At 66.9% G+C, this 22,701-nt stretch overlaps 1 protein-coding gene across 1 annotated transcript; it reads left to right on the plus strand.

Annotated features, from left to right (window-relative positions):
• The first annotated feature begins 987 nt into the window (after window positions 1-987).
• On the plus strand, window positions 988-22,696 carry CPSF1 (cleavage and polyadenylation specific factor 1). Its single transcript, XM_080579964.1, is given in 39 exon segments — window positions 988-1,033; window positions 1,971-2,155; window positions 2,281-2,308; window positions 3,811-3,944; window positions 4,026-4,106; window positions 4,217-4,368; window positions 5,473-5,619; window positions 5,711-5,850; window positions 5,931-6,041; window positions 6,130-6,223; window positions 6,325-6,412; window positions 6,497-6,622; window positions 7,291-7,342; window positions 7,437-7,531; window positions 7,648-7,722; window positions 7,822-7,902; window positions 8,429-8,518; window positions 9,165-9,281; window positions 9,369-9,510; window positions 9,592-9,770; window positions 11,269-11,405; window positions 12,290-12,461; window positions 13,233-13,439; window positions 14,698-14,787; window positions 14,905-15,051; window positions 15,952-16,104; window positions 16,187-16,303; window positions 16,394-16,484; window positions 17,766-17,850; window positions 17,934-18,075; window positions 18,169-18,321; window positions 19,304-19,480; window positions 20,309-20,375; window positions 20,474-20,521; window positions 20,647-20,799; window positions 21,056-21,185; window positions 21,914-21,933; window positions 21,936-22,051; window positions 22,579-22,696. Coding segments are annotated over 38 exon segments (4,329 nt in total). The 5' UTR covers window positions 988-1,033; window positions 1,971-2,011; the 3' UTR covers window positions 22,627-22,696.
• The last annotated feature ends 5 nt before the right edge of the window (window positions 22,697-22,701 follow it).

Below are 22,701 nucleotides of genomic sequence, written 5' to 3' on the forward strand. Positions count from 1 at the left end.
AGGCTGTAGGGCCCCTATAGGCTGCAGGTTTCTGTGGGCTGCATGAACTACAGCCTGCTGAACCTCTATAGGATGGCGACCCCTACAGAATGCAGAACCCCTATAGGATGCAGACCCCCGTAGGCTGCCGGACCCTATGGGATGCAGGGCCCTATAAGCTGCATGGCCACTATTGCCTGCAGAGCCCCTGTACATGCAGACCCTATAGGCTGCCAGACCCTATGGGATGCAGACCCCTATAAATGCAGACCCCATGGGTGCAGACCCTATAGGATTCAAACCCTACAGGTACAGCCCCCTATGGGATGCAGACCCTATAGATACAGACTCTATAGAATGCGTGACTGTATAGATGGAGGTCTCTATAGGTGCATGACCCTATAGGCTGCATATCCTATAGATGATGCAGACCCTATAGATACAGACCCCATAGGTGCAGACTCCTATAGGATGCATAACCCTATCGATGCAGGTCCCCACAGACGATGCAGACCCCATAGGTACAGATCCCGCAGGTGCAGACCCCACAGATGATGCAGCCCCCTATAGATGCAGACCCTACAGACGCAGACCCTATGGACGATGCAGACCCTATAGGTGCAGACCCCATAGGTGCAGACCCCATGGATGACGCAAACCCTATAGATACAGACCCTATAGATGATGCAGACCCTATAGATACAGACCCTATAGGATGCACGGCCCTATAGGATGCATGACCCTATAGATGCAGTCCCTATAGGTGCAGCCCCTATAATCCAGGGCCCTATAGATGCAGCCCCACAGACGATGCAGCCCCTATAGATGCGGACCCTATAGGTGCAGCCCTCTATAGGTACAGACCCCTATCGATCCAGGCCCCTATAGGCGCCGCCTCCATAGGCCGCAGCCCCTATGGGCTCCCCTGGAGGACCGACGTCTCTATGGTGGCGGCCAGAGCGGCCTCCCCACCCCCCCTCCCTCCGGCCCTCCTGGCCCGCGCGCTTCCGGCCTCTCGCTGGTCGGCTTCCGGCCCGCGCCTGGGAGCGCGGCGGTGAGCGGGGCGGGGATGCTCGGGGGGTCCCGGGGGGGCGGGGGGGCTCTGGGGGGCCCCAAAATTTGGGAGGGGGGGCACGGGGGGGGTCTGAGGGTCCTCAGAATTTGGGGGGGGACGTGGGGGGTGTCAAGGAGCCGTGGGGGTCCCTAAATTTGGGTGGTGGGGGCCACGGAGGGGGGGTTAAGGAGATGTGGGGACCCCAAATTTAGGGGGGACACGCATGGGGGGGGCTCTGAGAGTCCCAAAATTGGGGGGGGGGGGCTCTGAGGAGCCATAGGACCCCAAAATTTAGGGGGGGGGGAATGGAGGGGGTTAAGGAGCTGTGGGACCCCGAATTTAGGGGGGGACACGCATGGGGGGGGCTCTGAGGAGCCCCAGAATTTGGGGGGGGGAACACGTGGGGGGGGGGCTCTGAGGAGCTGTGGGACCCCAGAATTTGGGGGGAATGGAGGGGGTTAAGGAGGTGTGGGACCCCTAAAACTTGGGGGGGGGGGGACGACACGTGAGGGGGATTAAGGATCCTTGGGGACCCAAAATTTGGGGGGGTGGAGATGTGGGGGGAGGAGTCAAGGAGCTGTGGGACCCCAAAATTTAGGGGGGTGGACACAAGTGTGGGGGGTGGGGCTCTGCATAGTTGTGGGACCCCAAAATTTGTCGGGGGGGGGGATGCGTGTGTGTGTGGGGGCTCTGAGGAGCCGTGAAACCCCCAAATTTGGGGGGGGTCAGTTAAGCAGCCGTGGGACCCTTAAATTTAGGGGGAGGGGGCATATGGGGAGGGGGACTCACCGGGGGGGGGGCTTTGCAGATCCACGAGACCCCCAGATTTATGGGACTGGGACCTTGATCCACTTGGGGACCTCTGGTGGGGGGAGCGTCCCGAAAATTTGGGGACCTCTCCCCCCAGAGCTCCCCGATTTCTTCCCCCCACCCCCAGGATCGTTTTCGGGGTGCGGGGGGGGGGGGATCGCGCCGGCCATGTACGCGGTGTACAAGCAAGCCCACCCCCCCACGGGGCTGGAGTTCTCCATGTACTGCAACTTCTTCTCCAACGCCGAGCGCAACCTGGTGGTGGCCGGCACCTCCCAGCTCTACGTCTACCGCCTCAACCACGACGCCGAGGTGCGCCCCGAAAGGACGCCCCCACCCCCCAAAAAAAAAAAAAGGGGTGGCCCCGGGCGGTGTCACCCGGTGGGTTTTTTTGGGGGGTGCTGTGGTGGTGATGGTTGTGCCCGTTGTTCTTGCAGAGCGGGGTGAAAGGAGACAGGAACGCGGGTAGGTGGAGGAGGAGGGGACGCGCACCCCACAAGGTTGTTGGGGGAGGGGGGAGGGGGCTGCCTTCTGCTGGGGGGGTGGGGAGGGGGGGCGGTCTTGGGGTGTTGGTGGTCTTGGGGTGCGAAGGTCTTGGGGTGCTGGTGGTCTTAAAGGTTGGTCGTCTTAGAGGTTGGTGGTCTTGGAAGGGTCGATGGCCTTGGGGTGTGATGGGCTTGGGGTGTTGGTGGGCTTGGGGCCCGATGGTGTGGGGATGCTGGTGGGCTTGGAGGTTGGTGGGCTTGGGGTGTTGGTGGGCTTGGGGTGTTGGTGGGCTTGGGGTGTGATGGTGTCGGGGTGTGAAGGTCTTGGGAGGGTGGTGGTCTTGGAAGGATTGGTGGTCTTGGGACGTTGGTGGTCTTGGGGCATGGTGGTGTTGGGGTGTGATGATGTCGGGGTGTGATGGTGTCGGGGTGTTGGTGGTCTCAGAAGTTGGTGGTCTTGGAGGTTGGTGGACTTGGGGTGCGATGGTCTTGGAGTGGTGGCAGCCTTGGGGGAGGGTTGGGGTCTTGGAGGTTGGTGGTCTTAGGGCGTGATGGTCTTGGGGTGTGATGGTCTTGGGGCGTTGGTGGTCTGGGGGGGATGATGGTCTTGGTGGTTGGTGGTCTTGAGGTGTGGTGGTCTTGGGGCATTGACAGTCTTGGGGGATAGTGGTCTTGGAGGTTGGTGGTCTTGGGGTGTTGGTGGTGTTGAGGTGCGATGGTGTTGGGGTGTGAAGGTCTCGGGGCATTGGCGGTCTTGGGGGGGGGGTGCCAGTTTTGGGGATCGGTGGTCTTGGAGGTTGGTGGTCTTGGGGTGTGATGGTGGTGGGCATTGGCAGGCTCGGGGGGTGATGGTCTTGGAGATTGGTGCTCCTGGGGTGTTGGGGTGCGATGGTCTTGGGGTGGTGGCAGGCTTGGGGGGTGATGGTGTTGGAGTTTGAGGGTCTTGGGGCGTTGGCGGTCTTGGGGCCGTTGGCGGTCTCGGGTTTTTTGATGGTCTCAGAGCGTTGGTGGTCTTGGGTGGGCTGGGGGGGTGCTGGTGTTCACGAGGGGTTGGTGGGCTGGGGGGGTTTGTTCTTGGGGGGTCGGTGGTCTCGGGGGACGTTGGTGGTCGTGAGGCGTTGGCGGTCGCAGGACCTTGTTGGTCTGGTGGCTTTGGTGGTGTCAGGGGGCGTCGGGGGTCTTGGGGGGTGCTGGTGGTCTCATGGGGTGCTGGTCTCGGAGGGGGGGGTTGGCGTTCTTGGGGGGCTGATGTCCTCGGGACGTTGGTGTCCTCGGGACGTTGGTGGCCTTGGGACGTTGATGGTCACGGGGCGTCGGTGTCCTTGGGGCGTCGGTGTCCTTGGGGGTGTTGGCGGTCACGGGACGTTGACGTTCTCCTTGGGCCAATTTAGTGGAAAAACATGAGGGATGGGTGAGGCCGGGGGGGGGGAATGGTGACACCATCTGTCCCCCCCCCGCCCCGTGTCCTCGCACCCCCTGCAGAAGGCAAGGGCCACAAGGAGAAGCTGGAGCTGGTGGCCTCCTTCTCCTTCTTCGGCAACGTCATGTCCATGGCCAGCGTGCAGCTGGCGGGGGCCAAGCGGGACGCGCTGCTGCTCAGCTTCAAGGACGCCAAGGTAGGGACGGGCCCGGGGAGGTGGGGGGGCACCCATGGGCGCCCCCCGCCCCGCCGTGACGCCCCCTGCCCCCCCCCCCAGCTCTCGGTGGTGGAGTACGACCCCGGCACGCATGACCTGAAGACGCTCTCGCTGCACTACTTCGAGGAGCCGGAGCTGCGGGTAGGCCCGGGGGCCGCGGGCATGTGCTGCCCCCCAAAAACGCGGCTGGGGGTGGCAGGGGGGTTGCCCCGTGGCCAAGCACCCCCTAACCCCAACCTCGTTGCCCGCAGGACGGCTTCGTGCAGAACGTCCACATCCCCAAGGTGCGGGTGGACCCCGACGGGCGCTGCGCCGTCATGCTCATCTACGGCACGCGGCTGGTGGTGCTGCCCTTCCGCCGCGACTCGCTGGCTGACGAGCACGAGGGGCTGGTGGGAGAGGGGTGAGTGGGGGCCGGGAGCCCGCAGCGTGCAGCCAACGCGTGGGCCAGCGTGTGGCTCGGTACGGCCAACGTGGCCAACATGTGAGTCAGTATGGCCAGGATGTGGCTCAGCACGGCCAACGTGGGGTTCAGCATGGCCAACGTGTGGCTCAGCGTGGCCAACATGGCCAACATGTGGCTCAACACGGCCAACGTATGGCTCAGCGTGGCCAACACGGCCATCATGTGGCTCAGCATGGCCAACGTGTGGCTCAGCACGGCCAACATGGCCAATGGATGAGTCAATATGGCCAAGATGTGGCTCAGCACGGCCAACACGCGGTTCAATGCAACCGGTGTATGGCTCGATATGGCCAACATGGCCAACGTGTGGCTCACTGTGGCTCAACACAGCCAACGTGTGGCTCAGTATGGCCAACATGGCCAACGTGTGGTTCAAAACAGCCAACGTATGGCTGAACATGGCCAACGTATGGCTCAACACAGCCAACACGGCCAACGTGTAGCTCAGCTCAGCCAATGTGTGCCTCAGCACAGCCAGCATGGCCAGCGTGGCTCAACATGGCCAATGCGTGCCTCAACATGGCCAACGTGTGGCTTAACAAGGCCAACGTGTGGTTCAGAACAGCCAATGTATGGTTCAACGTGGCCAACGTATGGCTCAGGTCAGCCAACGTATGCCTCAGCACAGCCAACGTGGCCAACGTGGCTGAACATGGCCAACGTGTGCCTCAACAAGGCCAACACAGTCAACGTGTGGCTCAGGGTGGCCAGTGTTTGCCTCAACATGGCCAACGTGTGCCACAACACGGCCAACGTGTGCCTCAACATGCCCAGTGCGTGGCTCACCGTGGCCATCGTGTGGCCTGGAGCTCACAGAACGGGGGGAGGTGGGAAATAAGGCAGAAATTCTGCCCCCGGGGGCGGTGAGGCCCTGGCCCAGGCTGCCCAGAGGAGCTGGGGGGGCCCAACCCTCAGGGGGGCCAAGGATGGGCTGGGAGGGGCTGGGAAGGTCGTGCCCATGGTGGGGCTGGAGCTGGGGGTCTTTGAGGCCCTCTCCCACCCAGACCTCACCGTGACTGTGCCCCCCCCCCCGTTGCGCAGGCAGAAGTCGAGCTTCCTGCCCAGCTACATCATCGACGTGCGGGAGCTGGACGAGAAGCTGCTGAACATCATCGACATGCAGTTCCTCTGCGGCTACTACGAGCCCACCCTCCTCATCCTCTTCGAGCCCAACCAGACGTGGCCGGGGTAAGGCCGCGGAGGCGGGGGGGGGTGGAGGGGGGACACACACGACGCGCGGCGGGGTCCCCGTGGCAGGAGGTGACGCCGGCCCCCGCAGGCGCGTGGCGGTGCGGCAGGACACGTGCAGCATCGTGGCCATCTCGCTGAACATCATGCAGAAGGTGCACCCGGTCATCTGGTCCCTCAGCAACCTGCCCTTCGACTGCACGCAGGCGCTGGCCGTCCCCAAGCCCATCGGTGAGGGCGGCGATGGCACCGGCGGGGCTGGGGGGGGGACACACGGGGAGGGCACCGCTGACGCCCGGCCGCCCCCGCAGGCGGCGTGGTGATCTTCGCCGTCAACTCGCTGCTGTACCTCAACCAGAGCGTGCCGCCCTACGGCGTGTCCCTCAACAGCCTCACCGCCGGCACCACCGTCTTCCCGCTGCGTAAGCGCCGCCGTGGGGGCCGGGGGGGGTGGAGGGGCACGGGCGGGGGTCCCGACGTGCCGGCCCCGACGCCGCGCGCTCCCCGCAGGCATGCAGGACGGGGTGAAGCTGACGCTGGACTGCGCGCAGGCCGCCTTCATCTCCTACGACAAGATGGTGATCTCGCTGAAGGGCGGGGAGATGTGAGCGCTGCGTGATGCCCCGGGGGGGGGGGGTCCCGCGCCCCGGCACAGCCGGGCCCCCACCACCATCCCCGTCGCCATCCCCGTCCCTCTGCCCGCAGCTACGTCCTGACGCTGATCACGGACGGGATGAGGAGCGTGCGCTCCTTCCACTTCGACAAGGCGGCCGCCAGCGTGCTCACCACCTGTGTAAGTCCCCGTGTCTGTCCCCGTGTCCGTCCATCCGTCCGTCCCGCATGGCCGGGCCCCCCCACAGCCCCCCCCTACCCACAGATGGAGACGCTGGAGCCGGGCTACCTGTTCCTGGGGTCCCGCCTGGGCAACTCGCTGCTGCTCAAGTACACGGAGAAGCTGCAGGAGGCGCCCGTCGGCGTGGCCAAGGACGCGGCCGACAAGCAGGTGGGGGCAGGGGGGCGCCCAGCGGGTCCCGGTCCCCGTGGTCACTGCGTCCCCATTGCCACGTCCCCACCACCAGGTCCCCATCGTCCTGTCCCCACCGTGGCTGCACTCCCGTGGCCATGTGTCCTTGGTCACCTTGTCCCCAGGGTCTCCGTGTCCCCACGGTCCCCGTGTCCCCACCTCCCTGTCCCCACCACGGCTGTGTCCCCCTTGCTGCGTCCTCACAGCTGTGTCCCCTTTGCCACCACGTCCCCAGGGTCTCCACGTCCCCACTGCCGTGTCCCTGCCACTGCCACGTCCCTGCCACCGGGTCCCCATTTCCCTGTCCCCACAGCCGTGTCCTCGCAGCCACGTCCCCTTGGTCACCGCGTCCCCACGGTCTCTGAGTCCCCGCCACCGCCGTGTCCCCACCACCGGGTCCCCTGTCCCCTCCATGGCCGTGTCCCCACGATCTCTGTGTCCCCGTGGTCTCCATGTCCCCTCCGTGGCTGTGTCCCCACGGTCTCCACATCCCCACGGTCTCCGTGTCCCCTCCACGGCCACATCCCCATGGTCTCCACATCCCCACGGTCTCCGTGTCCCCCCCGCTGCCACGTCCCCGGCGGCACTGGTCTCACTGGGGTGCCGCGAGCCCCGTGCTGGGGTCTCCGGGCTGCCTCCCCCCGCAGGAGGAGCCCCCGCTGAAGAAGAAGCGCTCGGACTCCTCGGGGACCTGGGCAGGTAGGTGGCAGCGGGGCCGCTGGTCGGGGGGACGGGGACGGGGACACCCCCCCCGCGTCACCCACGCTGATGGGCGCTGCCGCGGCGCGAGCAGGCGGGAAGTCGGCGGCGCAGGACGAGGTGGACGAGATCGAGGTGTACGGCAGCGAGGCGCAGTCGGGCACGCAGCTCGCCACCTACTCCTTCGAGGTGCGGCCCCCGCCTCGTGGCACCGCTCCCTGGCGCTCGCGGTGCTGCCACGCGGCGCCCCCATCCCCGTCCTTGTCCCCCGTCCCTGTCCCCATCCCTGTCCCCGTCCCACGCAGGTCTGCGACAGCATCCTCAACATCGGCCCGTGCGCCAACGCCGCCATGGGCGAGCCGGCCTTCCTCTCCGAGGAGGTGAGCGTGGCCCCGGGCCCCTGACGTGACACGGTGTGACGTGACACGGTGTGACATGACACGGCGTGACGTCCCCACGCGTGTCCCCTGCTCCTGCAGTTCCAGAACAGCCCGGAGCCGGACCTGGAGATCGTGCTCTGCTCCGGCTACGGCAAGAACGGGGCGCTCTCGGTGCTGCAGGTGAGCGCGGCCGGCACCGTGTCCCTGCATCCCTTCATCCCCATGTCCTTGCATCCCCCATGTCCCCACGTCCCCCACATCCCTGCGTCCCCCATGTCTCCTACATCCCCACATCCCCACATACCCCACGTCCCCGTGTCCCTGCATCCTCATATCCCCACGTCCCCGCATCCCCACGTCCCCACATCATGTCCCCGTGTCCCCATGTCCCTGCACCCTCATGTCCCCGTGTCCTTGCATCCCCACGTCCCCGCATCCCCCCATCCCTGCGTCCCCGTGTCCCTTTGTCCCCACGTCCCTGCACCCTCACGTCCCCGTGTCCCCGCGCCGTGCCGCTGCCTGCCGTGGTGAGGAGCGTCCGCCGCAGGCGCGGTGCCGGTGCCACAGCATGGGCCGGGAGAACCAGGGCTGCCCCGAGCGGTGGGCGCAGCCTGTACGCCCCGAGCTACAGCCCCACGGTGCCCGGGGGGCTGGGGGGGGGTCCGTGCTGCTCCCCGCCCACGCCCCCACCGCTGTCTCCCTGCAGAAGAGCATCCGGCCCCAGGTGGTGACCACCTTCGAGCTGCCCGGCTGCTACGACATGTGGACGGTGGTCTCGCCGCCCAGGAAGGAGGAGGTCGGTGGTGACGCGCATCCCCTCCCCGTGTCCCCCCCACCATGTCCCCTCCCTGTGTCCCCTTCCCCTTTCCACCTCCCCAAGTCCCCTTCCCTGTGCCACGTTCCCTGGGTCCCCTTCCCATGTCCCCATTTTCATTCCGCCTCACCACGTCCCCTTCCCCGTGTCCCCTCCCCTGTGTCACCCTCCTGTGTCCCTTCCCCATGTCCCCTTCCTCGTGCCACGCTCCCACATCACATCCCCGTGTCCCCTTGCCTGCCCCCTCTCCACTAAGTCCCAGAATCATTAGGGTTGGAAAAGCCCTCCAAAATCATCTGGTACAGCCACCCCCCTACCACCACTGTCACCCCCAAACCATGTCCCCAGGCACCACGTCCAACCTCTCCTTGAACACCCCCAAGGACGGTGACGCCACCCCCCCCGTACAACCTGTCTCAACGCCTGACTGCTCTCCGTGAACAGAAATGTCTCCTCATTTCCCACCTGAACCTCCTAATTTCCACGCCACCTTCCCCACGTCCCCTCCCCTGCGTCCCCTTCCTTGTCCCACCCTCCCGTGTCCCTCCGTCCCCTCCCCGTGTCCCCCCCTGGGTGCCGGCTGCCCCCCCGGTCCCGGCGGGGGCTCCCAGCGCCCGGCTCCCCGCAGGCTGAGACGAGCACCACGGGTGAAACCAGCGAGAAGGACGCGGCGCCCCCCGAGCCCCCCGAGGACGCGGGCCGGCGGCACGGCTTCCTCATCCTCAGCCGCGAGGACTCCACCATGGTGCGGCCCCAGGGCTCGGCGCGGCGCCGGTGCCGGTGCCGGCGAGCGGGGGGCGACGCCAGGTTCCCAATCCCTCGCCCCCCGCAGATCCTGCAGACGGGCCAGGAGATCATGGAGCTGGACACGAGCGGCTTCGCCACGCAGGGCCCCACCGTCTTCGCCGGCAACATCGGCGAGAACCGGTACATCGTGCAGGTGTCGCCGCTCGGCATCCGGCTGCTGGAGGGAGGTGAGCGCCCGGCACGGCACCGGGAGGGGTGGGGGGGGTGGTCCCGGCGCGCCGGCTGCCCCCTGACGGCGCTGCCCGCAGTGAACCAGCTGCACTTCATCCCCGTGGACCTGGGCTCGCCCATCGTGCACTGCGCCGTGGCCGACCCCTACGTGGTGATCCTGAGCGCCGAGGGCCAGGCCTCCGTCTTCGTGCTCAAGAGCGACACGTACGGCGGCCGCACGCACCGCCTGGCGCTGCAGAAGACGCAGCTGCACCACGTGAGTGCCGCCCCGCGCCGCGTCACCTCTGTCATTGCGTCACCCGTGGCATCACGTCACCCGTGGCATCGTGTCACTCATGTCATTGCATCACCCATGGCATTGCGTTACCCGCAGCATAGCATTACCCATGGCATCACGTCACCCATGGCGTCATGTCATCCACGGCATCGTGTCACTCATGTCATTGCATCACCCGTGGCATCGTGTCACTCACAGCATAGCATCGCCCATGGCGTCATGTCACCCATGGCATCACGTCACACACAGCGTCACATCACAGCATCACATCATGCCATCGTGTCACCTGTGGTGTCGTGTCACCCATGTCATTGCATCACCCGTGGCATTGCGTTACCCGCAGCATAGCATTATGCATGGCGTCACGTCACCCATGGCGTCACGTCACCCATGGTGTCACGTCACCCACGGCATCGTGTCACCCACAGCATAGTGTCACCCGTGGCATCGTGTCACTCACAGCATAGCATCGCCCATGGCGTCATGTCACCCATGGCATCGCGTCACACACAGCGTCACGTCACAGCATCACATCATGTCATCGCGTCATCCGTGGTGTCGTGTCACCTAATGGCATCACGTCACCTGTGTCATTGCATCACCTGTGGCATCACGTCACCCGTGGCATTGTGCTACCCACAGCATCGCGTCACCCACAGCATAGTGTCACCCATGGCATTGCATCACCCACGGTGTTACATCACCCACGGTACCACCTGTGGCACCATTTCACCCGTGTTGGCCCCTGTGTTGATGTGCCACCATGGTGTCACCCACGGCATGGTGTTGCCTGTGGTGTCACCTCACCTATGGTGTGGTGTCACCCGTGGTGTCACCCACATGCGATGTCACCCGCGACGTCACCCATACAGTCACGTCACCGCTCACCCGTGGCATCACATCGCCCACGGTGTCACCCACAGCATCACACCACCTTCAGTCTGACCCCTGGTGTCACCCGTGGCTGTGTGCCACCTCTGGTGTCACCCACGGCATGGTGTCACCCGTGGCGTTGTGTCACCCATGTATCACGTCACAGCGGCACGTCACCCATGTCACCTGTAGTGTCACCCATGATGTCACGCCACTCGTGGCATTGCCCCAACACAGTGTCACCTGCAGTGCCACGTCACCCATAGTGTGAGCTGTGGCATCACCCGTGGCACGGTGTCACCCACGGTGTCACCTGCAGTGTCACCCACGGCGTTGTGTGGCCCGCGGTGTCACCCAAGGTGTCACCCATGGCATCGTGCCACCTGCAGTGTCACCCGTGGTGTCACCCAGGGCATCACGTCTGCCGTGGTGTCACCCGGGGTGTGATGTCACCCGTGGCACGGTGTCACCCATGGTGTGGTGTCACCCACGGTGTGGTGTCACCCACGGTGTGGTGTCACCCGTGGCACTGCGTCACCCGGGGTGTGATGCTACCCGTGGTGCGGTGCCACCCGTGCCACCCGTGTCACCGTGCCGCCCGCAGCAGCCGAAGGTGATCGCGCTGTGCGTGTACCGCGACGTCAGCGGGATGTTCACCACCGAGAGCCGGGCGGCCGGCGCCCGCGACGAGCTGGCCCTGCGCGGCCACGCGGAGGCCGAGACCCTCATCCAGGACATCAGGTGGGCGGAGGCGGGACCGCACCGCGTCCCCGCCGTGGTGGCGGTGTCCCTGCGGTGGTGTCCCCGCGGTGGTGGCCGTGTCCTCGTGGTGGTGGCAGTGTCCCTGTGGTGGTTGTGGTGTCCCCGTGGCGGTGTCATTGTCCCTGTGATGGTGTCCCCATGGCAGTGGCGGTGTCCCTGTGGCGTTGGTGGTGTCCCTGCAGCAGTGTCCCCACGGTGGTGGCACTGTCCCTGTGGTGGTGGCAGTGTCCCCACAACGGTGGCAGTGTCTCTGTAGCGTTTGTGGTGTCCCTGTGGCAGTGGTGGTGTCCCCGTGGTAGTGTCCTTGTGGTGGTGTCCCCGTGGTGGTGGCGGCGTCCCTGTGGCGGTGTCCTGGTTGTGGTGGCTATGTCCCTGCGGCGGTGACCCCGTGGTGGTGGCGGTGTCCCCGTCCCGGTGGCAGCATCCCAGTGGTTGGGTCCCAGTGGCGGAGTCCCCATGGCAGTGGCAATGTCCCCATGGTGGTGGCGGTGTCCCCGTGGCGGTGTCCCCGTGGCAGTGGCAATGTCCCCATGGTGGTGGCGGTGTCCCTATGGTGGTGGTGGTGTCCCTGTGGCGGTGTCCCCATGGCGGTGGCAATGTCCCCATGGTGGTGGCGGTGTCCCTGTGGCAGTAGCAATGTCCCCATGGTGGTGGCGGTGTCCCCGCGGCGGTGTCCCCGTGGCAGTGGCAATGTCCCCGTGGTGGTGGCGGTGTCCCCGTGGCGGTGTCCCCATGGCAGTGGCAATGTCCCCATGGTGGTGGCGGTGTCCCCGCGGCGGTGTCCCCGTGGCGGTGGCGGTGTCCCCGCGGCGGTGGCGGTGTCCCCGCGGCGGTGTCCCTCGCTCACGGCACGTGCCCGGCAGCGACGCGGTGGACGACGAGGAGGAGATGCTGTACGGGGACTCGGGGGCGCTCTTCAGCCCCGCCAAGGAGGAGCCGCGCCGCAGCCTCCCCGCGGCCGAGCGGGAGCCGCACCAGCACCGGGCCGAGCCCACGCACTGGTGCGTGCTGGTGCGCGAGAACGGCGCCATGGAGGTGAGGGCGCCACGCGGCGCCACCGTGTCCCCCGTCCTGTCCCCTGTCCCTCTTTGTCCCTCTGTCCCCTCGTCCTTCTGTCCATCCCCCCCCCTCCTGTCCTGCGAATCCACCCGGCGTCACCGCGTCCCCCCGTCCCCCCTCCCGTGGATCTGCCCAGTGTCACCGCGCCCTCCTGGTGTCCCCCCACCCCGCACACCCACCCAGTGTCCCCCGGTGTCCCCCCGGTGTCCCCCTGTCCATCCATCACACAAACCTGCCTGGCGTCACTGCGTCCTCCTGGTGTCCCCCCACCCCACACATCCCCCCGGTGTCCCCCTGTCCCCCGGTGTCCCCCTGTCCCCCTGGTGTCCCCCTGTCCCCCCATCCTTCCATCCTGCACATTCCCCCAGTGTCCCCCAGTCCCCCCAGTGTCTCCCAGTCCCCCCAGTGTCCCCCTGTCCCCCCGTCCTTCCATCTTGCACATCCCCCCGGTGTCCCCCAGTCCCCCCAGTGTCCCCCTGTCCATCCATCGCACAACCCCCCCGGTGTCCCCCAGTCCCCCCAGTGTCCCCCTGTCCATCTATTACACAACCCCCCCAGTGTCCCCCAACCCCACACATGCCCCACAGTGCCCCCCAGTCCCCCCGGTGTCCCCCAGTCCCCCCGTCCATCCATCACACAACCCCCCCAGTGTCCCCCGACCCCACACATGCCCCCAGTGTCCCCCAGTCCCCCCAGTCCCCCCGTCCGTCCGTCACACACCCCCCCCCGGTGTCCCCGTGCCCGCAGATCTACCAGCTGCCGGAGTGGCGCCTGGTGTTCCTGGTGAAGAACTTCCCCATGGGGCAGCGCGTGCTGGTCGACAGCTCCTTCGGGCAGCCGGCGGCGCCCGGCGAGGCCAAGAAGGAGGAGGTGACGCGGCAGGGCGAGCTGCCGCTGGTCAAGGAGGTGCTGCTGGTGGCCCTGGGCAACCGCCAGAGCCGGCCCTACCTGCTGGTGAGCCGCGGGCGTGGGGCCGGGCTGTGGGGCTGGGCAGGGCTGTGGGGCCGGGACGTGGGGCTGGGGTGGGATATGGGGCCGGGACGTGGGGCTGGGGTGGGATATGGGGCTGGGATGTGGGGCTGGGGTGGGATATGGGGCCGGGATGCGGGGCTGGGGGTGGGATATGGGGCTGGGTTGTGGGCCTAGGGTGGGATATGGGGCCGGGATGTGGGGCTGGGGTGGGATATGGGGCCAGGATGTGGGGCTGGGGTGGGATATGGGGTCGGGATGTGGGGCTGGGGTGGGATATGGGGCCGGGATGTGGGGCTGGGGGCAAACATGGGGTCAGGATGTGGGGCTGGGGCATGAGGATGTGGCGTGGGGCTGGGACATGGTGCAGGGGTGTGGGGCTGGAATGTGGGGCCAGGATATGGGGCTGGGATTGTGGGGCTGAGATGTGGAGTTGGGATATGGGGCTGGAGCCAAGACTGTGGGGCTGGGATGTGGGGCCAGGATGTGGGGCTGGGGTGGGATGTGGGGCTGGGATGTGGGGCTGGGATGTGGGGCCAGGATGTGGGGCTGGGGCTGGGACATGGTGCAGGGGTGTGGGGCTGGAATGTGGGGCCGGGATATGGGGCTGGGATTGTGGGGCTGAGATGTGGGGCTGAGGCTGTGACATGGTGTAGGGGTGTGGGGCTGGGATGTTGGGCCAGGATATGGGGCTGGGATTGTGGGGCTGGGGCATGAGGATGTGGTTTGGGGCTGTGATGTGGGGCCGTGCCATGGGGCCGTGCCGTGCCATGGGGGTGAATTCTGGGAAGACACCGTGGGGCTGTACCATGGGGCTGGGCCGTGCTGTGGGGCCAGGATGTGGGGCCGTGCCGTGCCGTGGGGCCATGCCGTGGGGTCATGCCATGGGGCCGTGATATGAGGCTGTGCCATGGGGCCGTGCCGTGGGGCCGTGCCGTGGGGCCGTGCCGTGGGGCCGTGCCGTGGGGCTGTGCCGTGCTGTGGGGCCGTGCCGTGGGGCCATGCCGTGCCGTGGGGCCGTGCCGTGGGGCTGTGCCGTGCCGTGGGGCCGTGCCGTGGGGCCGTGCCGTGGGGCCGTGCCGTGGGGCCGTGCCATGGGGCCGTGCCGTGCCGTGGGGCCGTGCCGTGGGGCCGTGCTGTGCCGTGGGGCCGTGCCGTGGGGCCGTGCCGTGCCGTGGGGCCGTGCCGTGGGGCCGTGCCGTGCCGTGGGGCCGTGCCCGGCTCACCCCGCGCTCGCCGCCAGGTGCACGTGGACCAGGAGCTGCTGATCTACGAGGCCTTCAGCCACGACTCCCAGCTGGGCCAGAGCAACCTCAAAGTGCGCTTCAAGAAGGTGCGGGGGGCCTGGGGGGGGCCTGGGGGTGGCCTGGGGGACCTGGGGGGGGACCTGGGGACCTGCGGTGGCCCCGCGCCCCCCCCGTCTCAGCCCCATGCCCCCTCCCCCCCCCAGGTGCCCCACAACATCAACTTCCGCGAGAAGAAGCCGAAGCAGTCCAAGAAGAAGCCGGAGAGCGCGGGGGGCGCCGAGGAGCCGGGGGGGCCGCGGGGCCGGGTGGCGCGCTTCCGCTACTTCGAGGACATCTACGGCTACGCGGGGGTGAGCCGGGCGCGAGCTGACGGGGGGGTGGGGGGGAACCCCATCTGGGGACACCCCATCTGGGGACACCCAGCCGTCATCATCATCGTCATCATCGTCATCAATGTGGGACCCCCCCCCCCAATCAACGTGGGGACCCCACCTAAATCTGGGGACCCTTTCCCATCAATCTCAGGACCCTCCCCTAAATGTGGGACCCCCCCCCTAAATTTGGGAACCCTCTTCCGTCAATGTGGGGACCCCCTTAAATTTGGGGACCCTTTCCCATCAATTTCAGGACCCTCCCCTAAATTTGGGGACCCCTTCATCAATGTGGGGACCCCCCCTAAATTTGAGGACCGTTTCCCATCAATTTCAGGATGCCCCCATCAACGTGGGGACCCCTCCCCTAAATCTGGGGACTCCTCCCCATCAATTTCAGGATCCCCCAATCGATGTGGGGACCCCCTTAAATTTGGGGACCCTTTCCCATCAATGTCAGGACCCTCCCCTAAATTTGGGGACCCCTTCATCAATGTGGGGACCCCCCCTAAATTTGAGGACCGTTTCCCATCAATTTCAGGACCCACCCCCCCATCAACTTGGGACCCTCCCCTTAAATCTGGGGACTCCTCCCCATCAATTTCAGGATCCCCCAGTTGATTTGGGGACCCCCCCCTAAATCTGGGGACCCTTTCCCATCAATGTCTGGACCCTCCCCTAAATTTGGGACCCCCACCTAAATTTGGGGACCCTCTCCCATCAATTTCAGGACCCCCCAGTCAACCTGCAGACCCCCCCCCAGTCCGTGTTGGGACCCCCCCAGTCCATGTGGGACCCCCCTGGGCCTGGGGACGCCCTCCCCAGATTTGGGTCCCCCCCCCAGTGACCGTCTGCCCCCCCCTTTCCCCCCCCCCCGAGGTGTTCATCTGCGGCCCGTCCCCGCACTGGCTGCTGGTGACGGCGCGGGGGGCGCTGCGCCTGCACCCCATGACCATCGACGGCTCCGTGGAGTCCTTCGCCCCCTTCCACAACGTCAACTGCCCCAAGGGCTTCCTCTACTTCAACCGCCAGGTGGGTCGGGGGTCCCCGGGGGGGTGTCCCCGTGTGTGTGTGTCCCCCCCCCCTAAAGCCACCCCGACGGTGCCGCCCCCAGGGCGAGCTGCGCATCAGCGTCCTGCCCGCCTACCTCTCCTACGACGCGCCCTGGCCGGTGCGCAAGATCCCGCTGCGCTGCACCGCGCACTACGTGGCGTACCACGTCGAGTCCAAGGTACCGCTGACGCCGCTGTCCCCACCCCTGGCACGGGGGCAACGCCAGGCCGGCCCCCCCCCCCCCGGTGCTGACGTGCGTCCCCGGCAGGTCTACGCCGTGGCCACCAGCGTCATCAACTCGTGCACGCGCATCCCCCGCATGACCGGGGAGGAGAAGGAGTTCGAGAGCATCGAGCGCGGTGAGCCCGGCGGCCCCACGCGGCGCCAGAACGGTGTCCCCACGCGGTGCCAGCCCATTGTCCCCACATGGTGCCATCCCTGTGTCCCCTACGTGGCACCGTCCCCGTGTCCCCACGTGGTGCCGTGCTGTCCCGGTGTCCCCATATGGCACCATCCCAGTGTCCCCATGTGGCACCAACCCAGTGTTCCTATATGGCACTATCTTGATGTCCCCTCGTGGTACCATCACGGTGTCCCCACATGGTGCCATCCCGATGTCCCCATATGGCACTATCTTGTCCCCACACAGTGCCATCCCCGTGTCCCCTCATGGTGCCATCCTGATGTCCCCATGTGGTACCATCCCAGTGTCCCCATATGGCACCATCCCAGTGTTCCTATATGGCACTATCTTGATGTCCCCTCGTGGTACCATCACGGTGTCCCCACGTGGTGCCATCCCAATGTCCCCATGTGCCACCATCCCAATGTCCCCATATGGCACTATCTTGTCCCCACACAGTGCCATCCCCGTGTCCCCTCATGGTGCCATCCCGGTGTCCCCACACAGCCCCATCCTGGTGTCACCATATGTCACTATCTTGTTGTCCCCACACAGCGCCATCCTGGTGTCCCCTACGTGGCACCATCCCCGTGTCCCCACGTGGTGCCGTGCTGTCCCAGTGTCCCCATATGGCACCATCCCGGTGTTCCTATATGGCACTATCTTGATGTCCCCTCGTGGTACCATCACGGTGTCCCCACATGGTGCCATCCCAGTGTCCCCATATGGCACTATCTTGTTGTCCCCACACATTGCCATGCCCGTGTCCCCACACGGTGTCATCTCAATGTCCCCACACGGTGCCATCCCAGTGTCCCCATGTGCCACCATCCCAATGTCCCCATATGGCACTATCTTGTTGTCCCCACACATTGCCATGCCCGTGTCCCCACACGGTGTCATCTCAATGTCCCCACACGGTGCCATCCCAGTGTCCCCATGTGCCACCATCCCAATGTCCCCATATGGCACTATCTTGGTGTCCCCACACATCGCCATCCCACTGTCCCCACACGGTGCCATCCCGGTGTCCCCACGTGGCGCTACCTTGATGTCCCCATGTGGCAACATCCCGGTGTCCCCCCGTGGCCCCATCCCGGTGATCCCACACGGTGCCGTCCCACCGTCCCCACGTGGTACCACCCCAGTGTCCCCGTGCAGCCCCATCCCTGTGTCCCCATCCCGGTGTCCCCCCGGGGCCGCCCCCTGAGCGCCGCTGTCCCCCCCCACCCCGCAGACGAGCGCTACATCCACCCGCAGCAGGAGGCCTTCTCCATCCAGCTCATCTCGCCGGTGAGCTGGGAGACCATCCCCAACACCAGGTGAGCGCCCCCGTGCCACCCCGGTGCCACCACAGTGCCACCACAGTGCCACCACGGTGCCACCCGCCTGCCCGCCCCCGCAGGATCGACCTGGAGGAGTGGGAGCACGTCACCTGCATGAAGACCGTGTCGCTGAAGAGCGAGGAGACCGTGTCGGGGCTCAAGGGCTACATCGCCGTGGGCACCTGCCTGATGCAGGGCGAGGAGGTCACCTGCCGCGGCCGGGTGAGCGCCGCGGGGGCGCGGGGGGGGCACCATGGGGGCACCGCGGGGGGCACGGCGGGGCGGGGGTCTCACCGGCGGTGTCGCGGCGCCCAGATCCTGATCATGGACATCATCGAGGTGGTGCCGGAGCCGGGGCAGCCGCTCACCAAGAACAAGTTCAAGGTGCTCTACGAGAAGGAGCAGAAGGGGCCCGTGACCGCCCTGTGCCACTGCAATGGGTACCTGGTGTCCGCCATCGGGCAGAAGGTGCGGGGACGGGGGGGGGTGTGGGGACGGGGGGGGCACGGGGGGATATGGGGACATGGGGATATGGGGACATGGGGACATGGGGACATGGGGATATGGGGATATGGGGATATGGGGACATGGGGACATGGGGACATGGGGACATGGGGATATGGGGATATGGGGATATGGGGACATGGGGACATGGGGACATGGGGACATGGGGATATGGGGATATGGGGATATGGGGACATGGGGATATGGGGATATGGGGACATGGGGACTGGGGGATATGGGGACAGGGGGATATGGGGACAGGGGGATATGGGGATATGGGGACATGGGGATATGGGGATATGGGGACAGGGGGATATGGGGATATGGGGACAGGGGGATATGGGGACATGGGGACATGGGGACATGGGGACATGGGGATATGGGGATATGGGGATATGGGGACATGGGGACATGGGGATATGGGGATATGGGGACATGGGGATATGGGGACATGGGGATATGGGGACGGGGATATGGGGACAGGGGGACAGGGGGATATGGGGACGTGGGGATATGGGGACAGGGGACACGGGGATGTGGGAACTCAGGGACATGGGGACACAAGGATGGGGGGACACAGACGTGGGGATGTGGGGACAGATGTGGGGACTCAGGGACATGGGAACACGAGGACACGGGGACGTGGGGATGCAGGGACGTGGGACGTGGGGAGGTGGGACGTGGGGACGTGGGACGTGGGAACGTGGGGATGCAGGGACGTGGGACGTGGGGACGTGGGACGTGGGGACGTGGGGATGCAGGGACACGGGGACGCAGGGGCTTGGGGATGCGGGGACTTGGGAACATGGGAATACGGGGATGTAGGGGTACAGGGACACGGGACACGGGGACGCAGGGACTCGGGGACAGGGACGCAGTGGCAGCGGGGGGTCGAGGCGCGTCCCTGCCCCCCGGTGACACCCCCGGCCCCCCCCTCGCGCCGCAGATCTTCCTGTGGAGCCTGAAGGACAACGAGCTGACGGGCATGGCCTTCATCGACACGCAGCTCTACATCCACCAGATGATCAGCGTCAAGAACTTCATCCTGGCCGCCGACGTGATGAAGAGCATCTCGCTGCTGCGCTACCAGGAGGAGAGCAAGACGCTGTCCCTCGTCAGCCGGGTAGGGCGCGGGGACACGGGGCGCGGGGCGTGGGGACACGGGGCGAGGGGACACGGGGTGGGGGGACATGGGGTGTGGGGACACGGGGTGTGGGGACACGGGGTGTGGGGACACGGGGCGAGGGGATACAGGGCGTGGGGACACGGGGCGTGGGGACACGGGGCGTGGGGACACGGGGCGTGGGGACACGGGGTGTGGGGACACGGGGTGTGGGGACACGGGGTGAGGGGACACGGGGTGGGGGGACACGGGGGTGTGGGGATGTCCCCTGCTGTGCCAGGGGACACGGGGACAGCTCCTCGCTGTGCCCCGGGCTGTAGGGACATCTGCTGTCCTTTGGGACGTGGGCACTTGGGGACACCTCCCTGCCACCCTGGGGGGCTTGGGGACATGGTCCCAGCACGCCAGGGGGACATGAGGACATGGGGACACCCCCCTACCGTGCCAAGGGACACGGGGACACCTCCCTGCCACCCTGGGGGACACGGGGATGCAGTGACACCGCCCTACTGACCTGGGGGACCTGGGAACCTGGGGACACCTCTGTGCCACCCTGGGGGACATGGGGACATGGGGACACCTCCCTGCTGACCTGGGGGACATGGGGACATGGGGACACCTCCCTCCCGCCCCGGGGGACATGGGGACACCTCCCTCCCGCCCCGGGGGACATGGGGACACGGGGACACCTCCCTCCCACCCTGGGGGACATGGGGACGCCTCCCCACCACGCTGAGGGACTCGGGGACGCGGTGACACCTCCCCGCCACCCCGGGGGGCCGCGGGGGACACGTCATGGCACCGCCGCTGACGGCGGTCCCGCCGCAGGACGCCAAGCCGCTCGAGGTGTACAGCGTGGACTTCATGGTGGACAGCACCCAGCTCGGCTTCCTCGGTGCGTGGCATCGCCCCCGGCACGGCCGGGCTCGGGGCCGGGCCCCGCGGGGGTGTCATTTTGTCCCCGTCACACGCCGCTCTCCGTCCTTCCCGCAGTGTCCGACCGCGACCGCAACCTCCTGGTGTACATGTACCTGCCCGAGGGTGAGCCACGCGTCCCCGTCCCCATCCCTGTCCCCATCCCCGTCCCCATCCCCATCCCCGTCCCCATCTCCATCCCCGTCCCCGTCCCCGTCCCGGCGTCGCGGTGACGCGGCGGCTCCCCGCAGCCAAGGAGAGCTTCGGGGGCATGCGGCTGCTGCGCCGCGCCGACTTCCACGTGGGCGCCCACGTCAACACCTTCTGGCGCACGCCGTGCCGCGGCACCGCCGACGGCCTCAAGAAGTCCAGCGCCTGGGAGCAGAAGCACATCACCTGGTTCGGTACGGGGACGGGGCGGGGGGGGACGCCGGGGGGACAAACGTGGAGGGACGGGGCCGGGGGGGACGTGGGGGGGGCACGGGGAGGACATGGGGGGCATCAGGGTGGTGCTGGGGGCACGGGGCTGCGTCCCTGTAACTTCCCCTTGCGTCCCCCGTCTTGTGTCCCCCATTTTGTGTCACCGCCCCCCCTCCTGTCCCCAACCCCACTGCGGGGTGCTGGGATCGGCCCCCCCTGACCCCCGGGCTCCCCCCCCAGCCACACTGGACGGCGGCATCGGGCTGCTGCTGCCCATGCAGGAGAAGACGTACCGGCGGCTGCTGATGCTGCAGAACGCCCTCACCACCATGCTGCCGCACCACGCCGGCCTCAACCCCCGCGCCTTCAGGTACCCGCCGTCCCCAGCGCGTCCCCGGGGTCCCCAACGTGTCCCGGGGGTCCCCAGTGCGTCCCCATAGTCCCCAATGCGTCCCTGGGGTCCCTAACACGTCCCGGGGGTCCCCAACATGTCCCCATAGTCCCCAACACATCCTCGGGGTCGCCAATGCGTCCCCGGGGTCCCCAACACGTCCCCAAGGTCCCCAACGTGTCCATGGGGTCCCCAACATGTCCCTGGGGTCCCCAGTGCATCCTTGGGGTCCCCAACACGTCCCCAGGGTCCCCAACACGTCCCCCGGGGTCCCCAACATGTTCCCATAGTCCCCAACGCGTGCCCAGGGTCCCCAACCCATCCCCATAGTCCCCAACATGTCCCCAGGGTCCCCAACGTGTCCATGGGGTCCACAACGTGTCTCTGAGGTCCCCAGTGCGTCCCCATAGCCCTCAACGTGTGCCTGTGGTCCCCAACACGTCCCCAGGGTCCCCAATGCATCCCCGGGGTCCCCAACATGTCCATGGGGTCCCCAGCACGTCCCCATAGTCCCCAGCACGTCCCTGGGGTCCCCAACATGTCCCCAGGGTCCCCAGCGTGTCCCTGGGGTCCCCACTGCAACGGGGCCCAGCAGCCGCCCAGTGGCAGCGCCACCGGGCGATGCCACCGGGACGTCCCCGGTGCCACCGCGGTGAGCGTGGTGTCCCTGACCGTGGCGTCCCCACGCCGGTGTCCCCGGGGCGCAGGATGCTGCACATGGACCGGCGCATCTGCAGAACGCGGTGCGCAACGTGCTGGACGGGGAGCTGCTGAACCGCTACCTCTACCTCAGCACCATGGAGCGCGGCGAGCTGGCCAAGAAGATCGGCACCACGCCCGACATCGTGAGTGGGGCGGCGCCGTGGGGCAGCGCCGTGGGGCAGGGACGTGGGGCAGGGCTGTGGGGCAGCGCCGTGGGGCAGGGACGTGGGGCAGGGCACCCTTGGTCCTACCGGGCCCTGGTGTGCGAGGGAGCAAGGCTCTGCCCCACACACTGCGCCCCACAGATGTCACCTCCCTGCCCCACAGATCTCTCACCTCCCTGCCCCATGCCCTGGGCCATAGAGATGTATCACCTCCCTGCCCCACGTACTGCACCCCATAGATGTCACCCCCCACCCCACACCCTGTGCCCCATAGATGTCACCCCCCCACCCCATACCCTGTGCCCCATAAATGTCACCTCCCCGCCCCACATGCTGTACCCCATAGATGTCACCCCCCCACCCCACACCCTGTGCCACCCACCCCCATGGGGCACAGCAGAGCCCCCCCCCCCCCCCAGCCCCCCCTGGCCCTACTGGGGACCCCTCGCCCCCCATCTTCCCCCCTCGCCCCGGCCCCCCCTGACGCCGCCTTCCCCCCCCCCCAGATCCTCGAGGACCTGCTGGAGATCGACCGGGTGACGGCGCACTTCTGACGGCACCCCCCGCCCCCCCCGCTCCCCCCATGGACCGAAAATTTGTATAAAAAACCACAAAAAACGTCCCAAGGG

This window comes from Anser brachyrhynchus (assembly GCF_964034855.1).
Source record: "Anser brachyrhynchus genome assembly, chromosome: 2".
Lineage (NCBI taxonomy): Eukaryota > Metazoa > Chordata > Aves > Anseriformes > Anatidae > Anser > Anser brachyrhynchus.